Source organism: Ipomoea triloba, chromosome 3, assembly GCF_003576645.1.
Source record: "Ipomoea triloba cultivar NCNSP0323 chromosome 3, ASM357664v1".
Classification (NCBI taxonomy): domain Eukaryota; kingdom Viridiplantae; phylum Streptophyta; class Magnoliopsida; order Solanales; family Convolvulaceae; genus Ipomoea; species Ipomoea triloba.
Genome location: NC_044918.1, coordinates 14,974,872 through 14,996,626, shown reverse-complemented (window position 1 = coordinate 14,996,626; position 21,755 = coordinate 14,974,872). Strand labels below are relative to the sequence as shown.

General features: G+C 35.9%; 4 protein-coding genes across 8 annotated transcripts; 2 read left to right on the top strand and 2 right to left on the bottom strand.

Annotated features, from left to right (window-relative positions):
* Positions 1 to 2,493: 2,493 nt before the first annotated feature.
* On the top strand, positions 2,494 to 7,399 carry LOC116012956 (probable sugar phosphate/phosphate translocator At3g11320). The gene is made up of 8 exons (XM_031252624.1): positions 2,494 to 2,581; positions 2,675 to 2,710; positions 2,814 to 3,042; positions 3,170 to 3,208; positions 5,093 to 5,551; positions 6,304 to 6,407; positions 6,526 to 6,754; positions 7,238 to 7,399. The coding sequence occupies exons 1-8, from the start codon at positions 2,550 to 2,552 to the stop codon at positions 7,382 to 7,384; spliced, it is 1,275 nt and encodes a 424-aa protein (XP_031108484.1). The 5' UTR covers positions 2,494 to 2,549; the 3' UTR covers positions 7,385 to 7,399.
* A 906-nt stretch (positions 7,400 to 8,305) lies between these two features.
* LOC116014369 (LIM domain-containing protein WLIM2b) lies at positions 8,306 to 11,621 on the bottom strand. Of its 2 annotated transcripts, none has more exons than XM_031254414.1 (6): positions 11,396 to 11,621; positions 11,013 to 11,211; positions 10,180 to 10,279; positions 10,034 to 10,068; positions 9,826 to 9,915; positions 8,306 to 8,804 (listed from the first exon to the last, which is right to left on the bottom strand). In XM_031254414.1, exons 2-6 carry the CDS (start codon positions 11,145 to 11,147, stop codon positions 8,595 to 8,597), a joined length of 570 nt encoding a protein of 189 aa, XP_031110274.1. In that variant the 5' UTR covers positions 11,148 to 11,211; positions 11,396 to 11,621; the 3' UTR covers positions 8,306 to 8,594. The 2 variants fall into 2 exon arrangements, with proteins under 2 accessions (XP_031110274.1, XP_031110275.1); XM_031254415.1 differs by having other exon boundaries at positions 11,013 to 11,164.
* Positions 11,622 to 12,746: 1,125 nt separating this feature from the next.
* On the bottom strand, positions 12,747 to 16,122 carry LOC116012200 (uncharacterized protein At2g39920). Of its 4 annotated transcripts, XM_031251682.1 has the most exons (6): positions 16,024 to 16,120; positions 15,247 to 15,338; positions 14,903 to 15,058; positions 14,216 to 14,675; positions 13,887 to 14,090; positions 12,747 to 13,346 (listed from the first exon to the last, which is right to left on the bottom strand). In XM_031251682.1, the coding sequence occupies exons 3-6, from the start codon at positions 14,970 to 14,972 to the stop codon at positions 13,148 to 13,150; spliced, it is 933 nt and encodes a 310-aa protein (XP_031107542.1). In that variant the 5' UTR covers positions 14,973 to 15,058; positions 15,247 to 15,338; positions 16,024 to 16,120; the 3' UTR covers positions 12,747 to 13,147. The 4 variants fall into 4 exon arrangements, with proteins under 4 accessions (XP_031107542.1, XP_031107543.1, XP_031107545.1 ...); XM_031251683.1 differs by lacking the exon at positions 15,247 to 15,338 and having other exon boundaries at positions 16,024 to 16,122; XM_031251685.1 differs by lacking the exons at positions 15,247 to 15,338; positions 16,024 to 16,120 and adding an exon at positions 15,824 to 16,006.
* A 2,846-nt stretch (positions 16,123 to 18,968) lies between these two features.
* Positions 18,969 to 21,716, top strand: LOC116011882 (sedoheptulose-1,7-bisphosphatase, chloroplastic-like). Its single transcript, XM_031251305.1, has 8 exons — positions 18,969 to 19,233; positions 19,812 to 19,949; positions 20,040 to 20,225; positions 20,310 to 20,391; positions 20,487 to 20,708; positions 20,821 to 20,921; positions 21,053 to 21,124; positions 21,349 to 21,716. The coding sequence occupies exons 1-8, from the start codon at positions 19,117 to 19,119 to the stop codon at positions 21,628 to 21,630; spliced, it is 1,200 nt and encodes a 399-aa protein (XP_031107165.1). The 5' UTR covers positions 18,969 to 19,116; the 3' UTR covers positions 21,631 to 21,716.
* The last annotated feature ends 39 nt before the right edge of the window (positions 21,717 to 21,755 follow it).

Sequence of the window (21,755 nt, the reverse complement as noted above, 5' to 3'; positions counted from 1 at the left end):
TATTACTTATAGATTCTTTTTAAGATAATTTTAGACAAACAAGTCATATATTATTCAATTAATTGAGTAATATTTTTGTACTAATCTTATAATCAAATAAATGTACACGTTCAATATTAGAATTTTTTATAATTTCATCTTTATTTTTATTATCTCAATATATAATAAAAAAAATTTATCCACGCCCGGGTAATTGGACAATTATTTGTTCTAATTCAAAGGAAAACATCAGAAAACATAATCGATCCAATCAATTTCATCAATTGCGCTATATAATATTCGATGTTATAATATATATAATTGTATATTGATCCAAATATTCTTTAAATATTATAACAAATCCATTCCGTGCAACGCACGGGCGAAAATACTAGTATTAATTAAGAATAATATATATTCCTTATTACCATATAGAAATCATAATAAAATGTCCTCATTTTTATTGAAATTAGCGATAAGTTTTTCTACCTATATAGGAAGTTAATTAAACATACACATATTACGATGGGTAGTTAAAGAAAAATAAGTATACACATATTACGTCCATATTACCAACATGTATTTAACACTTTAATCTTACTATAGTATTCAACATAGAGATTCCTTTCATTTGATTATAATTTTTTTTGTTACTTAAAATAATATCAATTAGCCATGCCCTTCCTTCTATTTTTTGTTTAGACTTTTCCTAATATAATTTTTAAGTAATCAATTTAAACACTAATATACAAATCTTATAATTTCAAATAATTATACACTTTCAAATATTATAATTGTTTATAATTTCATCATCAATTTTATTTTATATATAAAGTTTATCTGTGTATCGCACGGGTACTTTACTAGTAAGTATATATATACCACATGTGTATTTTATGTTTTATCAATGATTTTAGGATGTTTCTTTCCATATAAAAAATATTATAAACCATTATAAATACTATTAAATATTTTACAAAGTCAAATCCTTTATATTGTATTAAACAAATCCGGTATGTTTGCTAATAAGGTGGATATTGTTATATAAGGGTGAATAATAAGAATAGAATACACAAAATGGTCCTCGCAAGTTATTGAAAAAAAAATTTTAATCCATAAAATGGTCATCACAAGTTACATAATTTATATTACATATTAAATTTCTTAAAATAAATACAATCAAATAAGTCATATATTATTGATACTTTTGCATTGATTTTTTTGAAAGAAAGAGAGAAAAAAAATTAAAAAATAAAAATAAAAATAATTACACATATAACTCTAGAGACAATTTGTAGAATAGATATAAGTGTATAACTGAAAAACCAAATATTTCTTGGTCCGACCATTACATTTACAGGCTAAACTGGATAGGCCCATTGTTTTCACCTGCCCAATGGCCTGAATGAACCCACTCTCGCTATATAAAAACCTATCTTCTAATGTAGCACCAAATTAGGGTTTAGTTTAGCTCTCTGAATCACTCTCCGTAGCTGCTCCACCTTATGATTAAGGGACTTCAAAGCGAGATTTAGATTTATAATATTCCATTGGTAAAATATTGTGATGATCAATATAAACAAACAATTTAATATTATGTTAATTAAGCTAATAATTATAATTAAATATGGTATAAAAGTAGAATTACACAATATTAGTATAATTACCTAATAGTTATTATTGTAATTAAAAAATTAATTACACAAATATTAGAAGCTAATATTTAAATGGATATTAGTATAATTACAATTAAACATGGTTATTAGATTTTTTTAAATAATAATTACAATTAATTCATTCGTATATGGAGGAGGAGTAAAAAACTAAATGTAATCGATATGGTGAAAATGAATATACTTAAAAGTATAAAAGTATAGTTGCGCATATATTATTATAATTGACTAATAATAATAATAATTGTCTAATAATTATTATTGTAATTAAGTTAAACATTAGTTGTTGAATTTATTTTTATAATGATTACAATTAAATTATTTATCATTTTTTCTCATATTTATTTTAGTAATAATGTAATTACATAAATCATATTATATATCGATCTTTCTAAGATCATTGCAGACGAATGAGTGATACATTTGCACTAATCTTATAACCAAATAAATGTACATGTTCCATATTAGAACTTTTTATAATTTTATCTTTAATTTTATTATCTAAATATATAATAAAAAAATTTGGTTGTAAATAGCACAGATAATTGGACAATTATTTGCTTGAATTTAAGCAATACATGTATAACTTTTTTTTAAGACTCGAACCCACCTCTTTTTACATAGAAGTGTGACCCGATACCACTAAACCACAAAATCTTGACATATATAAGTGTATCACTAAAAGACCAAAACATATTATTTTTAATTTTTAATTTGTTCATAGGAATTGGCCAGGCCCATTACGTTTACAGAGCAAAAGGATAGGCCATTGTTTTAGCCGGCCCAATGGCCCGAATGAACCACTCTCGCCTGTATAAAAACCTACCTTACACTGAACCATTAGGGTTTAGTTTAGGTCTTTGAATCACTCAGCTGCTCGGCCTTCCAACGGTGAATATGGTGAAGGGAAGTCAAGGCGAGCGTGTCAGGTCACCCATCTTCTCCTCTCCCTTTGCTTTCTATCTGTCTTTTCCTCCAATTTCAAATACTGATTAGTGAATTTGTTTCTGTTCTGATCGCAGACTCTATGTTAGAGGAACGGTTCTCGGTTACAAGAGGTGATAATATATTAATATTCAACTGAAATTACTCCGTGTTTACCGTCTTTTTAGCTTCCTTTTTGATTGATTTATGAACGAATGTGTGTGAATTGGGGAATAGGTCGAAGTCGAATCAGTATCCGAACACCTCACTGATTCAGATCGAAGGAGTGAACACCCAGGAGGAAGTGGCATGGTACCTGGGAAAGCGCATGGCCTACGTCTACAAGGCTAAGACCAAGAAGGGCGGCTCTCACTATCGCTGCATCTGGGGAAAGGTCTGCAGGCCTCACGGCAACAGTGGCGTCGTCAGAGCTAAGTTCAAGTCCAACCTCCCACCCAAATCCATGGTGCTTTTCTATTGCTCCCTCCACTTCAATTCTTATCAGCTTGTTTGTGCAAAGCTAAAATTTTTGTAGTTTTTTTTTTGTCTCTTTTCAAATCCTTAATGTATTTGTTTTTGTTCTGAATTTGCAGGGTAACAAGGTTAGAGTTTTCATGTACCCAAGCAACATCTAAGGTATTCACTTGTCATTTATTGTTTTTGTAATTTATATATATAGGATGAATTGATGCTGTCATGTATAAGTTAAAGGAACATTCCCACTGTTGATATGCCTTGAGTTTTACTTGTATGGTTAGAGACAAACCCATTAGTAAAATTTCAGTATGGAGTTGTGGGCTTCCATAAATATGTGTACTTGTTTTGTGAGTGTAAATATTTGTAGTTGAATTAAATTGGTTAGATGTATGTACTTATGGTGACATGTTCTGAAGAATGTATATGGTAAAAGAACACTCTTTTTGTAATAAAATTTATACTATGCTATCTTGCTTACTTTTGCCAATGTATCAAAGCTATCATACTTTTATTGTCTCTCTATTTTGGGTATGCTTAGAAATGTGAGTCTCTGTTTGTTGATCGGGTGGATACTTGTAAACATTCCCAACTCACAACTTGCATCAACCTGATATGAGGTTTTAGTAGATTTCTCATTTGAACCCATTTGAGAGTGAAGTTGCTGATTAATTCTTGTAATTTGTTTTGCCGTGCAGCTAGAATGTTGAAGATGCATGATGGGTTGCTTTTGAAGATCTCCAGTGATTTATGTAGCTGCATCTTTACTACATACTCCAGTTATATTTGTGTCTTGTTTTGATCATTTTGTCATTCAACCTTGTTTTAGTAGTACAAAACCATTGGACATCTTTTTAGATGAAACTAATTTTGCTCATTTTTTGTACTTACACATGATTTCTACCGTGTGCTTTTGTTTACTATGTTCGTCCCAGCACAAATTTCAGTTATCTCACTGCTCCCAATACATAATGATTTTGCAAGGCTATTAGGCTAATATTGGAAATGCTATAAGTTCTACCATTGCCTGGCAAGGCAGTCATCTCCTCTAGGGAGTGAATTCTCCAAATGATAAAAAATTCAATTAGTTATAGTCTATCTGGTAAAAATTGTGACATGTGAAGTTGTGAACTATGTTGCATTAAACATAGTGAGCTATAACTGGAGACAGTTTTTGCTGAATGGTTAGACAGTGATTTTAAATTTAAAGCATCATCAAGAAGGTTTGATTTCTCATGAGAGTTATCTATTGATTATTTTCTTGTTTTAAGTCAGTTAATTATGGGTAACTAATTTAGTAGCTGGTTGAGTTATGTTGCGAAGAAATTGTGTAGAAATGAACTAAATTGTTTCATGTGGCTAATATTAACCAAACTTGATTAGTCTATTTTTCATTTTATCCCATATGTTTCAATAACATATCATACAACTAGTTTATATTTCTAACAACTTTTGTTTTTACCATACATAATTGCAATTTAAGATTTTGTTGGTGGTATAAAATGAAAAACATATGCAGTAAAGTGAGATTCTAAAAAGTATTGGGGTAGAAAATAGTATTATTACAAAATTTGGGGGGGCGAGGGTGTTCAATTTTGACCAAAAATTAGGATTAGTTTAAAATAGCAAGTTGCAGTAAAGACTAAAGAGTACTAAGACGGAGTAATACTTTATTATGAAAACTAATTACCGCTAAACTCAATTAATTAATCCCTATTTATAAGATGCGAATCGAACTGAAGCTGCTCCCCGGCATTTTCTCCGTCGGTGATCCTCTCTCCCCAATTCTCCCACTCCGCCGGAGGGCGTTAACCTAGACAGCCTGAGAGATATGAGGATTCTTATCCATAAATGTATCTGAATTTTGGTTTCTCTCCCTCTCTTTTGTATTGAATTTGCTGAATCTTATCCGTGGAGGTTTTGTTTTTCATTGTTGATTCACTCTTTTAGGGAGCAGATCCGTTGTGAATTCCGAGTAATTTTGTTGTTTTTCCCCATTTTCTGGGAGAATTTTGAGGAAGGAGGGGTTGGGGTTGGGGTAGACTGATTCAATGTCGGTGATGAAGACATCCGGCCGGTTCTTCACGATCGGGCTGGTAGGAGCGTGGTATTCGTCGAACATTGGGGTTTTACTGCTGAACAAGTACTTGCTGAGCAATTACGGGTTTAAATACCCGATCTTTCTCACCATGTGCCACATGACGGCTTGCTCGCTGCTCAGCTACATCGCCATTGCGTGGATGAAGATGGTTCCGGTGCAGACGATAAGATCTAGGGTTCAATTCCTGAAGATCGCGGCTTTAAGTCTCGTATTTTGCACCTCCGTAGTCAGCGGCAACATCTCCCTCCGTTACTTGCCGGTCTCGTTCAACCAGGCGATTGGCGCCACCACGCCTTTCTTCACTGCCGTCTTTGCCTATTTGATGACTCTGAAGAGAGAGGCTTGGCTCACTTATGTAACTCTTATCCCTGTTGTCACCGGAGTTGTCATCGCCAGCGGGGTATGTTTTCTTTGCTTTCTCCGGCCCCTTAGCTCAATTCCGATAATAATCTTTAAAATGGATCTTTTATGATGCCTTTTTATCATTTTCATTGATTTGCTTGCATTTGTTTAACAAATTGGCTTGCTCCTTTGTGGCAAATTATACTGGTCCACATTGCAATGTGAACCAGGAATAAATGCTCATATTTAGTATATTAAATTAAATGTTCATTTTTAATATACTGAAAGTTTACTTTTTAGTAATATATGTAAGTAAACCTTGAATGTGCTAAAAATAAGCATTCAGTATACTAAAAATGAATTTCTTACCTATGTAAGGTGGATCATGGTGCATGGTATAATGATTGACTGTTGCAATGTGACACCTTATCATGTTGGATGGGAAACAGGGGCTAAACTATATTTCTGGGAGTGGCATAAATGAATGAGATCGTTGTGTCTCTAATGAAGCCACAGGTAACTGTGTATTAGTAGTCAAAATCTGATATATATATTTTTTCAGTAGTAAAACTTTTTATTGTCTATATTTACAAACTGACAAACATAGATTACCAAACTGAAATGAAACCGAGTTTTAGCTGGTGATTAGATGAGGATGTTTGGGGAAGTGGGGATGCTTGCTTGTGAACTTCTCTTTCTTTGCCATATTTGGTGAACTAGTCTTGTGAAACTTAGGCCTTTGTATCTGACATATTCTGGAGAAGAGTTTTCGAACTGATTATGTTCATATCTATCGTTTGATGATTTTAGGGTGAGCCAAGCTTCCATTTATTTGGGTTCATTGTTTGTATCGGTGCCACAGCTGCTAGGGCACTCAAGTCAGTGCTTCAAGGGATCTTGCTTTCTTCTGAAGGGTAACATTTCGTTTGTAGTTTTATGCTGTATCTTAAATCAAATACTGAAATTTTGCTTGTGTGGTATATGAATAATTTGGCCATGGAATCTGAAACTTTTTTTTTTTTGTTATTTAAGGGAGAAGCTGAATTCCATGAACCTTCTGCTCTACATGGCTCCTATAGCTGTTGTGCTTCTGTTACCTGCAACTATAATTATGGAAGAGAATGTGGTTGGTATCACATTGGCACTTGCAAGAAATGATACGAAGATTGTCTGGTTACTACTATTCAATTCTGCACTTGCTTATTTTGTAAATTTGACCAATTTTTTGGTCACAAAACACACCAGTGCGCTAACACTTCAGGTATTATTTCTTGACTTTTTTTAGTCAAGCTATATCTCTCCATGATCTCGTGATTTTAATGTTAATGCTAATACATGAATTCAAGAAAGAAAAGTTAAAAAATAAAAAGGTGTCAATTGTTTCATTAGTATCTCTGATGTTAACTAGCTCTAATAGTTTTCTTTTAGCTGGGTTTCACTAATATAGTAATATGCGTTTATATAAATAAAATTTAGCTGCAGACGAGGCAATTAACTATTTTAAACCATGGTCCTAATTTGGAGCTCTGTGTCATGAAAAGCTTGTTCAGTCGGGATTCCTTATATTACAGCTTACACTTTATTCTAAAAGAACATCTGAGGCTATTAGACCTTTTCTTGATCTGAACTATGAATTTCTTTTTTTGATTGTTTCTTTTTGTACTTTTCTCTTTTTCCTTAAAGTCAGCGGGTACATATCTTCTTTTCACCTGTGCTCCTAACAGATTGTTGTTGGCTCCTACAGGTTCTGGGGAATGCTAAAGGAGCTGTAGCCGTGGTTGTATCCATACTAATATTTAGAAATCCAGTCTCCGTTACAGGGATGCTAGGCTATTCCCTGACAGTTTTCGGTGTTGTTCTCTATAGTGAAGCTAAGAAACGTAGTAGATGAAAGAAATGTTAACGAGGAAAGGAATCAACAAAGGATTCTGTTAATATTGTCGCTCAAGGAAATCGGGAGCAAGCTTCGTTGCATCTCATGGCTGCCTCAGATTCTGCCCTCGTTTTAATTTTTTCGCCCCGGGACCTGGACAAGGGATTCCATCTTGTATCAATCAGCAACCAGATTAGCCAGAACAGGAATTCTCAATAAGCTACTTTATATATCTCCCCATTCTTCCCAGCATCATGGGACTATGAAAGAAAGATAGGTTTTTTTTTCTTCTTCTTTTTTTTTTTTTTTTTTTTTTTCAGAGAATACTGTAGCATTCAGTCTATACAGCATGTTATAACTTGTTCCATATTTTGTTAATCAATAGAAAAGACTTCTCAATTTTACATTTGTATTTTCTTGACAGGCTTTTTTTAATTATTTTTTTAAATCCTAAATTGTATTTTACACCTTGGCCTTGCTTTCTGTCTTTAGATCTTGTCTCCCAACTCCCAAGTGGTTGGGGCATTCTCCTCATCTTCTTTTATCTTGGGGGCCAAATATAATCTGATGTGACCAATCTCTGAAACTCTATGCTCAACAACCCTAGGTAACTCTAATTTAAAAAAAAAAAAAAAAATTCTTATCAAAACTTACTCTTAACTCAACAAAACACACACACACATATATTATTTTAAGTTCAACGGTTTCACAACGGTGCTGATAATATTAGGTGTAATCAAGAATGATATGCCTGATTTTGCACCAAGTACTATTACAATTGATGCTAATAGTATTCAATACTAAGTATTGTACTCATGATTATATCAGATATTATCAACACCATACTCTTTCGTGTGTAACCCAAATATGTTTTATGAGTCAAGTTCATGAACATATTTAGCACAGAAGTAATAAAAGATCAAGATCAAAGAATCTATGAACAATTGGAAACAATAACATCAGCATTCAAACCCACACCATAGGATAAAAAGACCAGCATTCTCATTGCAACAATGTACAGCCCCAAACATTGGAAGGGACTAGTGTCATAATCAAGGGCAAAAGCCATCTCACACCACAAGGTATATTAAACACTCTGAGAATCTCAATTGTGAAAGTAGTCGGTTATGCTACTGGCCGGAGGTAAAAATAGAGCGAGGAAACACACCGAAAGAAAGAAAGAAGGCAAATGGCCAGTAGAGAAATAACGAAAAAGGGGAAGAGATTTTCAAGCTTCGGGAACTGGAGTTGTCGGGCGCTTCACTGAGGCTGACTTGATTAGGTGGTTGTAGCTACCTTTCTCCTTGAATAGCTGGGAGAAATGAGGTTTGCAATATAAGATTCCATCCAGTGCTGCGTAGTTCGAGGGAGTTAAAGAGCATCCACCGTGAGAACATTTGAAACACGACTTGTGGTAGGATTGGTTCTCCACTGTCACCTGAAAAAGAAGGGGGAAAAAACCCTTGTTTATTCTTGATTCATTCAGTTCCAGTTCCATATGTAGTGAGCTTTCGACTTTTTCAGGGGAAATGGAACAAAAATGACGCTTCATATTTTCAACTTAAGGTTAAGTATTACAAGGTCACATGGTAGTAGGACAGACAGGCAAGGGTGAACTTACTTGGCTAGACATCTAACTAAAGATATGCCAGTATCATGGTTACAGTAGGCGCTAGGCGCTAGTCGAGCGGTAGACTAGCGCCTAGGCAGTCTAGGCGACGCCTAGACGGTTTCTAGGCGGCGACCTATGAAAACAAAAAAATAGTGCATGTGTGTGGGTATATGTCATATATTATATTATATATTATATATTATATATATGTTACTTCTCTTATTTATATAAATAAATAAATTTAAATATATATAAATATAATAAAAAAAAAATTAACAAGGCCAACTCGCCCGAGTTAACTCGACTAACTCTGTCGAGTTGGGCGAGTTAACTCGGCCAAGTAGGTCGCCAACTCAGCCCAGTTGGCCGAGTTAGGCGCTGGGCGGTCGCCAGTCGGCCACCTAGGGAGCAATTCGCCTCATCCTAGGGGCGCCTAGAGTCTAGGCGGGCGATTTTTGCAACAGTGGCCAGTATAAAGAGTTACAACCAAATTAACGTTAAAGAGAGTTGAATGGAGAAATAGAATCTCATACGAGATCGTAAAGGATTGGATGAGCTTTAGTTGAGGTGGCTTTAGTAGTATACTCCTATCAATGTGAACATTCACTTTTACAAAGCGACGAGACAGGTAAAACTAACAATGCCAACTACTACAACTGACTGAGGCAGTCCCTAACGAGGCAACAACAATGCTGGGTGAATGCCAGACTGTATTTATCAAACGAGCACCTCACGTAAAGCTATAGTGTACTCGTTAGCATTAGCAAAATCAGAGTAATACTACAAAAGACTGCATCAATTGTTAAGAATTATAATGAAGTGAAATTCTGGGAATCTATATATCTACCTTCTCCAGAGGGTAAGCTGTCTTCCCACAAGTAGCACATTTTTCCTGTGTCCCGGAGAACATGCTGGCAGCTTTGCTAGGGGACCTTGTCTGAATACCAAAAACGAAAAAGGTATAATGATTCAGACACTGATAACAACATATCCCATAACTTAGAAACTGTTTGCACTTGATAATATAGATATAAATAGTTGTCAAGAAAATTTACCAGCTCTGGGGTTAACTTTTCAGCCGACTTTGCAGCTGTTGAAAGTGTAAGTACAGAAAAATAAGCACAGAAGTAGAAGCAGAATCATTTTAAAATTGCTTTTTTTTTTTTAAAGATACATTACAAGACAAAAGAACAAGGCTTACGTGACTGAAAATTCTTATTGAAATTCCCTGATTCCTTGAAGAGCTGCTCGAAATGGGGCTTACAGTACAGAACACCTTCCATTGAGGAGTAATTACTCAGCTAACAATGCATCATAAGTAACAAGATCAAAATCAGAACCCATGAATAATATAACAACAAAGTGAAGCGACATCATATTGTTCTCAAACAACCAATATTATGAATTTCCTCCTAATCAGAGAGAAAGACCATTATCCATTATATAAAGTACAATTCTTTATAATGTGATGACTTTTTAGTAACGAGAGAAACCGCAACCACTACTCGAGGGTGTAGACTGAGTAAATCTCTCTTGTGACCATAGCCAGCAAAGGACCACAAAGAGGTAAACCAATCCAGGTTGCTCATAGCTAACCAACTCAAACCAATAAGGCCAAAAGCTTCCACAAGGAGGTAAACCAACTTAGGTTGTCCAGGCCAATAGGCTACTACCGTTCAGAGTAGAACTTGTAACCTTGTTGTTACCAAGTCAAATAATGGGATGATTTTAGCTAAGCTGTTCCCATAAGTTTTTTTTTTTTTGAATACTACTAACTCTATTACAACGCAGTATCTGTTCATAACTACTTTCTCAACCTATTGAAACACAAAGAGTAAATATGGAGGCTCAAACACACAACCTCCTATATAAGGGAGCAACTTGGTGCTACTGGATCACAAGGTCCTTGGCCTGTTCCCATAAGCTTAATTCTATAAGAAATGGTGATTGCAATCTATTTAAGAGGATTAGAGAATCAAAATGCACAGAACATACATCAAATAATAAGGCCTATGAATGTAGGAAGAATTTTACCTTAAGGGTGCCTTTGCAATGGGTGCATCTGAAGCAAGACTTGTGATAATTAATCCCATCAGCTGACAACAGCTCCACAGGATAAACTGTCTTCTCACAAGCCTTGCATTTCTGCTGAGTCCCAATGAAAGACATTCTCTTTTTTTGTGCTCCTAAAATCCCTCAAAAACAAAGTCAGTCCAGATCTGACCCTTCAAACCTAAGATTCAACTCATAATTTAACAGTAAAAAAAAAATCAGTCTTTCCCTTATTATTTGACTGCCATTTTATGTGCATTAAGGTGCCATCACACACCGATTTGATGCAAGAAAAATCAAACCCAATTCATATGAGATCTCGATTGAAATATGGAAAACAATGGGCAAGTGAAAGAAGCAATTACCTTGAAGAAAAAAGGGAGTTCTTGATCTACCAACTTGTGCTTCTGCAGATCAGAGTGGAGTTCCAGAAAAACAAGGCGAAACGTCGGATCCAAACTGTTTGGGAAACCTGGGAACTAAGAATCACTCAGCGACTCCGCGTACGTTATATATCTTCGAGGAGAGAGAGAATTTGGAGATGGCGAAGTGGATGATGATGAGGAGAGAGAAAGGGAACACAAATATCCTCACTGCAGAGGTCTTTGGCTCCACTTTTCGGGTCAAAATAGCTTAAATGCGGTGGCTTTTTTCCACAGTGCAGTCAACAGCAAAGTAAAAAAGGAAAATGTTACTTGAAATCTCTCACTTTTAACTTTTGATATGAAATTTTTTTTTATTCACGGAACAAAGATAACTTATCAATGATTTATATCATAGAGTAAAATTGAAAGATCAGAGAGACAGTATTTGTAATAAATCTCAAGTAAAAAATGCATTTTATTGTTATAGCCCTTCTTCTTTTGAGTAGTCATGTTAATTTATCTCCTTACCGTAAAAATAATATCCTTGATTTAAGCGAATTACCTAGATTGATTTATCTATTCTTAATGCAAACTGTTTATTAGCCTTATTGATTTGAGTCAGCTACCTAAACTAAAAAACACAAGATAAAATTAAAACAAAAATAAGGTAGAAACATTATCACATGTGATTACACAAACAACAGTATGAAGGGAGAAACATTATCACATGTGATTACACAAACAACAAATCATAGAAAGTTTTATCTAAAACAATAATTACATGGAAATAAACATGCAGAAAGAGACATTATTGCAAATAATTTCGCTTTGGTTATAGATATTTTTTTTACTGTATAATACTTTAATACGAAAATGAATCTTATAATACTATATGTAAAGAAATATATTGTTAATATGAAGTAGATTATACAGTTTTTAAATACTTTTTATGTCAGGGCATCTGGTTTAAACAATTCCAACCACATTACCAGAAACTCAATTGGTTCTCGAGTATAAGATTGCACTAAAAATGTCGTATCAAATTCTGATAGTTGTAGTGTGGAATTTCACCTTCTTGTGAGCACTTGAATTCCCTCTTATAGAGGTGACTCATTGTAGACACTAATCACTGGTCATTCCATCTAAAAGGCAATTAAATTACCGTGATTTAACTCCTCCACAATCCCCTGTAAAGCGGGAGTGTGGGACCCAGAAGGAAGTGATTCTGTCTTTTGCACACAAAGGGATGATCATGGCAAGAATGCCCAATACAAGATCAGTATAGGATACAAGATCTTCCAAAATCTCCATTAAACTGGATAACACTCAACATCATTTCATACATTAAACATAATTAAAAAAAATAATTGTATTAAAAGATCTTGCATGTACTTGTTCATCCAATTCCAGCAAAATGCAAGCTTTTGATCTGTGTAAATCTACAGCAATGTCAAAATTGCAACTGTACACCAACATATACAAGACCAGAACTCTAAGAAACTTATAAAATTTTGCACTGCCAACCCAATCACAATTCACAAACTTGTGTCAATCCTTTCTAATGGCAACTCTCATTCTACTCACCCAAGGCGAAATCCATCGTCCCCAGGCACCAGGGCCCCACACCCTGGCCCGACAAGATTGTGGAACTTTCATTCACTTAAAACATTATATTCAAGCAGCAGGTGCAGTAGCTTAGTGACTTTGTTTTTTTCCTGGCAACAATATAATCTATAATCTTCTTCGGTTGGTTCAAGCACTCGAAATGTGCTGCTGGCTTGATACTGAAATAGGATTTGGTAGCTTGAAAACGCGCTTTCCTGGAGAGGGGCCGGTTAGGGCGTCCAAACGGCTGCTAATAGCAGCTACAATACGAAATCCTGCATCTTGCAATGCTGTCCTTTGTGCAGAAAAGTATTCGAGTGTATCTGTTTGCATTTCGTGGTTCTTTCTGCAATAGTATAACCAATTAGCAAAACACCTGTCAGAAAGTCTGACCATATTTGTGCAGTTTTCCTTTCTTTTTTCCATCTTCAAGAACTATGAGTAAAACAAATTTGCAAGAAAGTCTTAGATTTACGGGAAAGCCTGCAGCCACTATCCGAAAATGAGTTATGGGTGAAACTCACTAAAACAACCTAGGTTACCCATAAACCGGTTCAAACCAAGAAGGTCAATGGACAGCTCTCACGAGGAGTCGAACTTGGGAACTTTGCGATTACCAAGCCAACTATCTGACCAGTTCAACTGGGGTTGCCCCCATTTGCAAGAAAGTCTAGGAGCTTACAATTTTAGTAGGAGGATGAGGAATTTTAACTTAAAGACGTAATCTTTACTGTCTCCTGGTAATTAAAAGCCTCGTTTACACACACACAGAAGAACATCCAAATCATGATTGAACGCGATATGCCACACAATATCCATTTATGCATTGATAGTTTTGTCTTATTGAGCAACCAAGGCTATAATTAATATCTTGAAGTGGGAATACCTCATAATTAATGATGACCAGCCACTGCATTCTGATGAAAGAAGGTATTCTATTGTGGCATTACGTAATTTCTCGGGCTTCCTTGATAGCAAAACCAGTTGCCACCCTCTGGCTTGAAGTTTCATGTACAATTTTTGGACAAAAACAAGCTTCAGGTTTTTCGCATAGTCATCTGTACAATCAGAGCAGCCATTTTCTCGGGATCTGCCAAAAGATATGTACTATTAGTTTAACTTTACTCGGTAAACACTGCCTGAAAAATGATGAAACGAGGAAGAGAAGATAGTGGTGAACAGAAAGGAAGCTTGTTACTATTAGAAGAACATAACTGATGAAATGATAGGTTCGGGTATAAGAGGTCTTCTTCGGGGAAAAAGTCATCAGCATCCATCAACACAACATCCTTACCATCTTCTAGCGGTTCGATAGTGCTGAAGTAATTCTCAGCCAACTGCACGGTAACATTTAAATCGTTCATGTATTGGCCTTCTCTGATGTACTGAATTGCAGCATCCTTACAAATTTCGGAGAAAGAATTCGAATCCAAATTGTTCAGCTCCATATGCATAGCAAAAGCCAAGCAGTAATGATAATTATAAGTGGATTTCGATGCCCGAAGACCCTCTATAACCCCAGAATTTTTGTTCTGACAGGACTGCAACATCACTGTCAAGGTTATCAATAGTGTCATTATCGAAACCCCAACTGTTACAAGCCCAGCAATGAAGACTGTGGCAGCAAAAGACGACATGTAAATTCCTGTCTCCATAGTAAAACGGCTTCCCATTTCTGCAAAGGTATAGTATAAATTAGTTATAATATGCAAAATCAAATTCAAACCGTTGCTATTACATATTTTTTACATTTTCCTTCGCGTTCGTCTCTCAATCTTTATCCCATGGACATCAAACTGAGCACATTTCTTTTAGTTAAGATGTCAGAAATGAAACCTTAGTGTACTGTGATCTATACTAGGTAGGAAAGTGTGAATAAACTCGGAATACAATTATACAAACCTGAATTTCCTCTGCTCGAAAGACTGTGAGCCGAGATTTCCCTTTCCATTATATGGCCATATGCAGACATGGTGATCAGACTGACCAGGATGGTTTAGCTCAACTCACGCCCTTTAAACAATGATCAAGTTCCCTTCTAGATGGTAACAGGATCACCTGCCATTTTTATTGGCAAATCAAGATGTACTCATTAGCAGATATAAAGATAGTATGTCAACCCCAGCCAAGTTAGTCGGGCTATAGCCTTGGTAACCACAAGGTTACACATTCAACTCCCAGTAGAAGCAACCTATTGGTCTTCTTGGTTTGAACCAGTCAGCTATGGGCTACATAGGCTAGTTTACCTCCTAGTAGTCCTTTGCCGGTTAAGATCACAAGGTGGGATTTACCCAGTACACACCCTCAGCAGTGGCTTCGGATTCCCCAGTCACCCCCCCTAAAAAGAGATAGTATGTCAAAAACTATTGCAAAAACAAAAGATCCAACAACTCACAACTCACAAGAATCTGCATCACAATGTCAGCAGTAGACACAAATCACAATATAGTCTCTTCCCCTATCACACATATAAAAAGACATACACATGAATGCAGGCTAACCCTTATCTGTTTCCACTCAAAACAATCTAAAAATACAAACCCAGCCAAACATTTAGATTGTTGTGTAGAACCTCAACTTTTTAGTATTTACTGAATGCAGAATCAGAATCAGAAGGCATTTCATCACACAATTTTTTTTGTTTGATTTATACAGGATGAAGAATTGGGTCCACAAGTAATCAGCAAACAGATGTGAACAATATATGATTCAGAGGAGAAAAAAACGCCTGATCTGAACAAGAAATGAAATCAGCCCTGAAAAAGTTGATAAAACAAAATAACAAATGCAAGAATGTCCACATAAGCTTCTAATAGGACATACCCACTACTGATAAGCAAGGAAAATCTAGAAATCTTGAGGGGAATAGAAAGCTAATTCAAGATTTCAATGCCAAGTATCCAATCAACGAACGTTTCAGCTGAAAAAAAATTGAATCTTGAAGAACATAGGCAGGTATATACAGACATACACACGCGCGCACATATAGAGTTAGAGAAAAATTAGGGTGGAGGTGATATTACCTTACAGTCAAGCAGAAGAATGACTGAGAATTGAGAGTTTCATGAACAACGGATAATGGCAGAATGAATCGGCCGGATGGCCATGTTGGGCACCTGGAGCTGTCAGCTGACTATGGGAGTTAAAAAAAAATATATGAAGGGCATTTATGTCCAGTAGAGATTACTATCATCCGAGTCTTCCAGAAACCAATTGAAAAGGACAAAAACTTGTGTAAGACCGTCACATATCTCAATCCATAAGACGGGTGTGGCTTTTGATTGATTGGGTTAAAGATCTGACCCATTGATCAAATATCCAATTTGTCGCCCATGTTGAGACTCGTGAGACGGTTTTACACAAATGTTAATGGTAAATAGACATGTGTGACGGATTCACACAAGCTAGTATTGTGAAAAATCTAACTCACGACTTTTAAGTACGAGAATTCTATTTATTTGGTCATTTTGGGGACAATTAACATTTACTTTTAACACTATTAAATATTTCATTCAATAAATTTATGGTTTAACAATTGGTAAGTAACTTACTGATATAATTGTAAGGTCTAATAATTGTAATAAAAGTCCAACCCTGTAAATGTGAGTTAAATTGAATTCAAGATTTGTCCCGTGGAGACACTAGATGTGTGGAGTCCAAGTGCAATCCAAGTTGCATGGACTAATGGTAGGGGAACACCTTGGAGCCAAACTCTAAAATCGGTGGAAGAATGAAAATGAGAGGTGCAAAGATAGTAGGATATCAACATTCTTTATGTCAACAATAAATTGAATAAGATTGATAATTTTTTTTAAAAATTTCTATCCAAAGTCATCGTGGTTTGAGCCTTTAATGGTAATGAGCATAATGTTTCATCTCTTTCACTTTAAAATTTTTTTTACAAGAGGACAAGATGAACTTTGGGTGTTTTAATTGTCTTGAGAAAAAAAAAATCAATTATTGTAGTATTAAGTTGTGTGAAATATTTCAAAAAAAATTGTGAGAAATATTTATCTGGACATTTTGAATATTTTGATTTGAAAGCAAATAATGCTTTAAATTTTCTTGATTTTTTTTTCTTTTGAAAACAAAATATTCTTGGTTTTTTTTTGTTTAAATCCAAAAAGGTGGACATTGAATCATTGATTGGGAATTTGGGAATCTCCAAGACTCCAAGGAACAACATGCGCAATTGGGCCACGTTGGCGAATCATTATTGGAGTATCCATACGGAAAAAGATTAATGGTGTTGATTATGAGAAAAGAGTATCAAATTTTATATTACCGTAATTATTCATCAACAAAATCAAATCCAATCCCAAATATTTACGAGTCTACGGACTATTATACATGAGTGAATTTACCTAATAAACAATATGTTAGTGACTTTGTGGTCTAGTAACATAAAGTGTAAAAAAATATCGAGACATTTAACTTTTTATTAAATATTCAATAGTCACGTTCAAATCACAGCCTGCTAAGACTAAGGATAAACTTGAATTCATTTGTCGCTAAAACTAAGGATAAACTTAAATTCATTTGTTTAAATCTAAAGCATTAGTGCGGTTCAATCTTATTGTTAATTAAATCCATATAAAAATGAAGTGATGAATGATGATGCTGATGTCCAATTAATGTAAGATTGTAAGGTATGAAGTGGCAGTATAATTTGGTGTCGGTAGTTGGAATTGATTTGACACTTTTGGGCCTTCAGCACGTTGGGCTAACAACCTGAATGGATATAAAGTTGAACTAGCACATATGCCTAAAAGCGTAATTTCTTAGTCTGTCAAAAAAGAAAAAAAAAGTCATACTCCGTATAAGATTTTCACCTCATATTAACGTGTTATATAATGTTCGTGCATGCATGAATATGGAGCTATCAAAATGCGCCGGCCTATCATAGGCTAGCTTGTATATATGTGCCGAGTCAGGTTTAGGTCTGTCAAAACAGGTTGAAGTCTGCGTGTTGGCCGCACACACCCCACTGTGGGATGGATTAGAGTCACAAAAAATATGACCCGCAACATAGCAGGCTTAACGGGTTTGGCCCGTGAAGGCCCGCGGTCCGAACGGGCTAACCCGTGCGGGTTGCGGGCCAAACCCGCGGGTCAAGCCCTATTAATTTTTATTTTTTTTAATATAAATGTATATGTTGCACAGCAAGTTAGCGTTCTGCCTTGATGTGTAACATTATATATATATATATATATATATATATATATATATATATATATATATATATATTTATTTATTTATTTATTTAAAAACTATAATTCTTTTAATTTAATTTATGAACTTCGAATACAATAAAATAAAAAGTCCGCGGGACCCGTCAACCCGCGTGGGGCGGACTAAGAGCCCGCAAAAGTCCGTAAAAGATTAGGCCCGCAGTGAGCCGGGCCGGCCTGCTTTAATAGTACTAGTTAGGTTGATATGTTTTTAATGGGTTGTATTTTTTTTAGTCAACCCATTTAAGGGTGTATTGGTGGGCTAAATGGGTCCGTTAATATCACTCAATTATAATGACATTTTCACTTTTCATTTTCAACTATCCATTTGATCAAGTTTTTTTTTTTTTTTTTTTTTTTTTTTTGAGTTCTACTGACTCTCTGTTCATAGCTACTTTCTCAACCTACTGAAGCACAAAGAGTCAACAGATGTCTCCACTGAGTACACCGGGTGCCGCTTGACCACAAGGCCTTTGGCTTGATAGCTAAGAACTAAATACGAAAATACTAATTTAATCGGACGACAAACAAGTAATATTAATTCTATATGTGTGTATATGTATATATACTATGTTATTGATCTAAGTATCTAAGACACTAACATATGAGCCACAAATATACTAGAGATTGTGATTATTACAAAAAAATTCTCCAATATTTCATGGCACCATCATGCATCATATCAGCCTATCTATAACACCACACGCCACGTGTCATAAATCCCAGCACCCATTTATCTACTAGCTTTGCAGCTCTCCATCCATGCTGCCTACTGGTGGCTGCTGTTCCATGCCTAAGAATTGAATTGAATTGAAACTTTCTGCCAATCTTCAATTCTTGTCCCTCAATTCAAGTTCCAGCTTAGCTTGAATCTCTACAGTAGCCATGGAGACTGGCATCACATGCTGCGCACGTGCATCTCTCCCCCCAAACCTTGTTTCTCCCCAACATTCAGCTGCACTGGCTAGTCCCAGGTCCATTTCTGCATCATTCACCAACAAGGTTTGTGTCTTCTGTTACACATAATGATGTTTGGTGGCTCTTTTTTTTTTCTTCACAATCAAGATTGTTGTACTATGATAATCTCAACCAAGTTATAGACATGACTTAATAACCGCAAGTTACAAGTTTGACTCCTAGCGAAAACATTTGTTAACCAGTCGATCAGTTATAGGTAATTTAGACTGATTTACTTTCTTGTGATCCTTTGCGGATTAGGGTCAGAACCTAAGTTGGTTTACCTCTTTGTTAGTTATGCTCACAAAGTTGAGGTTTATTTGCCATTTTAGTTTAAGCCGGTCAGTTATGGATAACTTGGTGTTTTACCAGTTAGGGTCACAACTTAGACTGATTTAGCTATTTGTGATCCTTTACCAGGATCATAAGCGTGATTTTTTTAATACATACCCTTTAGTAGTGACGAACGAATTTGTTAGGTCAATCTAAAAAGATTGTTGTACTGCATATGCATGTGTACTATGCAGAGTTGAACTAGTAATCTGTAGGCTTCAAACACCAACTGCACAACAGAAAAAGAAAAGCCCTGATCTTTAATGTAACACAAGTATATTTGTATGCAGAATGTTGTGCAGGCTCTGAAACCAAGTTCATTATTCGGGGAATCGTTGCGCATTTCGCCTAAATCGACACAAAGGGTCTCAAGAAGAGCAAAGAACTCATCATCCCTTGTGGCTAAATGTGAGCTAGGTGACAGTCTGGTGAGTTATGGTCCATAGAGCAAAGGCTGCTGATTAAATCTGTAAATGTAGTTCAATGGTGTAAAGAATTGAGTGTTTTTTGTTGTGTAGGAAGAATTTCTTACAAAATCGACACAAGATAAGGGGCTGATCAGGCTGATGATGTGCATGGGAGAAGCACTGAGAACAATTGCCTTCAAAGTCAGAACAGCTTCCTGTGGAGGAACAGCCTGTGTGAATTCTTTTGGGGATGAACAGCTTGCAGTCGATTTGCTTGCTAATAAGCTCCTCTTTGAGGTTTCTGCGCCTTTAATCATCTGTTATTGTTAATAATTCTGCAATTCTGGACCATAGTCTGACCCGTAATCGATGTTTAATTAGGCCTTGACTTACTCACACTTCTGCAAATATGCTTGTTCTGAAGAAGTTCCCGAGCTGCAGGATATGGGAGGACCGGTTGAGGGTAGGCAGATATTCCCTTTTTTTTTTTTTTTGGAACTGTGATTTTTGTTTGGAAATGATACTCATAACTCGGGGGGATTTGTATGATGATAATAGGTGGATTTAGTGTTGCTTTTGATCCACTTGATGGTTCGAGTATTGTGGACACCAATTTCACAGTGGGAACCATTTTTGGCGTGTGGCCTGGGGATAAGCTAACCGGGGTTACAGGAGGGGATCAAGTTGCAGCTGCCATGGGAATATTCGGGCCTCGTACTACATATGTTCTTGCTCTTAAAGATATTCCTGGAACACATGAATTCCTCCTCCTGGATGAAGGTATTCTAGCTTTTGAGATTAATTTCGCAGTGAATCATGTTTTTCGGTTTTATATTGCAGGATTGAGATGGTGTAACGAAACGCTTTTCTGACGATCATCTTTGTTGTCCAGGGAAATGGCAGCATGTCAAGGATACAACAGAGATTGGAGAAGGGAAAATGTTCTCCCCAGGGAACCTGAGAGCCACATCTGATAATCCTGACTATGCTAAGGTTTCTGCTTTCGAGTTTTTTCAGCTTCTAGTGCACACATATATGATTTTTTTGGAAAAAACAAAAAAATTTCGGGGTTTTGATCTGTGAATCTGGTTTAGATGTTCTGAATTTCGGGTTCTTGATGGCAGCTGATAGACTACTATGTCAGAGAGAAGTACACCCTGAGATACACCGGAGGAATGGTGCCTGATGTAAACCAGGTATCTTATTGTTAGGATCAAACGCTTACTATTATGCCAAAAACTATAGCGAAAGTGCAATTTTATTTCCTTATATTGCCACCGCATTTTCTAGAGGCAGAGTACTGGACTTAGCCTTTCAGACCTCTGTCCCTTGGCCTTTCACTGGCCTCTGCCCAACGCTTATCTTTAGTCTTTACAGTCATTTGCCATCTGCAGCTCTCTGATATGCTTCGAATTTGTAGATCATTGTGAAGGAGAAGGGGATCTTCACAAACGTGGCATCCCCGTCTGCAAAGGCGAAGCTGAGGCTGCTGTTTGAGGTGGCTCCTTTGGGATTCTTGATCGAGAAGGCCGGGGGCTACAGCAGCGATGGCAAGCAGTCTGTGCTCGACAAGGTGATCACTAACCTCGACGACAGAACTCAAGTAGCTTACGGATCCAAGAACGAGATCATCCGGTTCGAAGAGACACTCTATGGATCCTCCAGGCTCAAGTCTGCAGCACCAGTTGGAGCTGCTGCTTAAGAATGTAGCATCTTTTTAAACTTCTCCTTTCTGTAATTCTGTCATTTCTTTATATAATCTATGAGTTTTTATCTTGTTTTCCATAAGTTTTACCATTCAGTTAAACTGTGACCTAATTTTCTCAT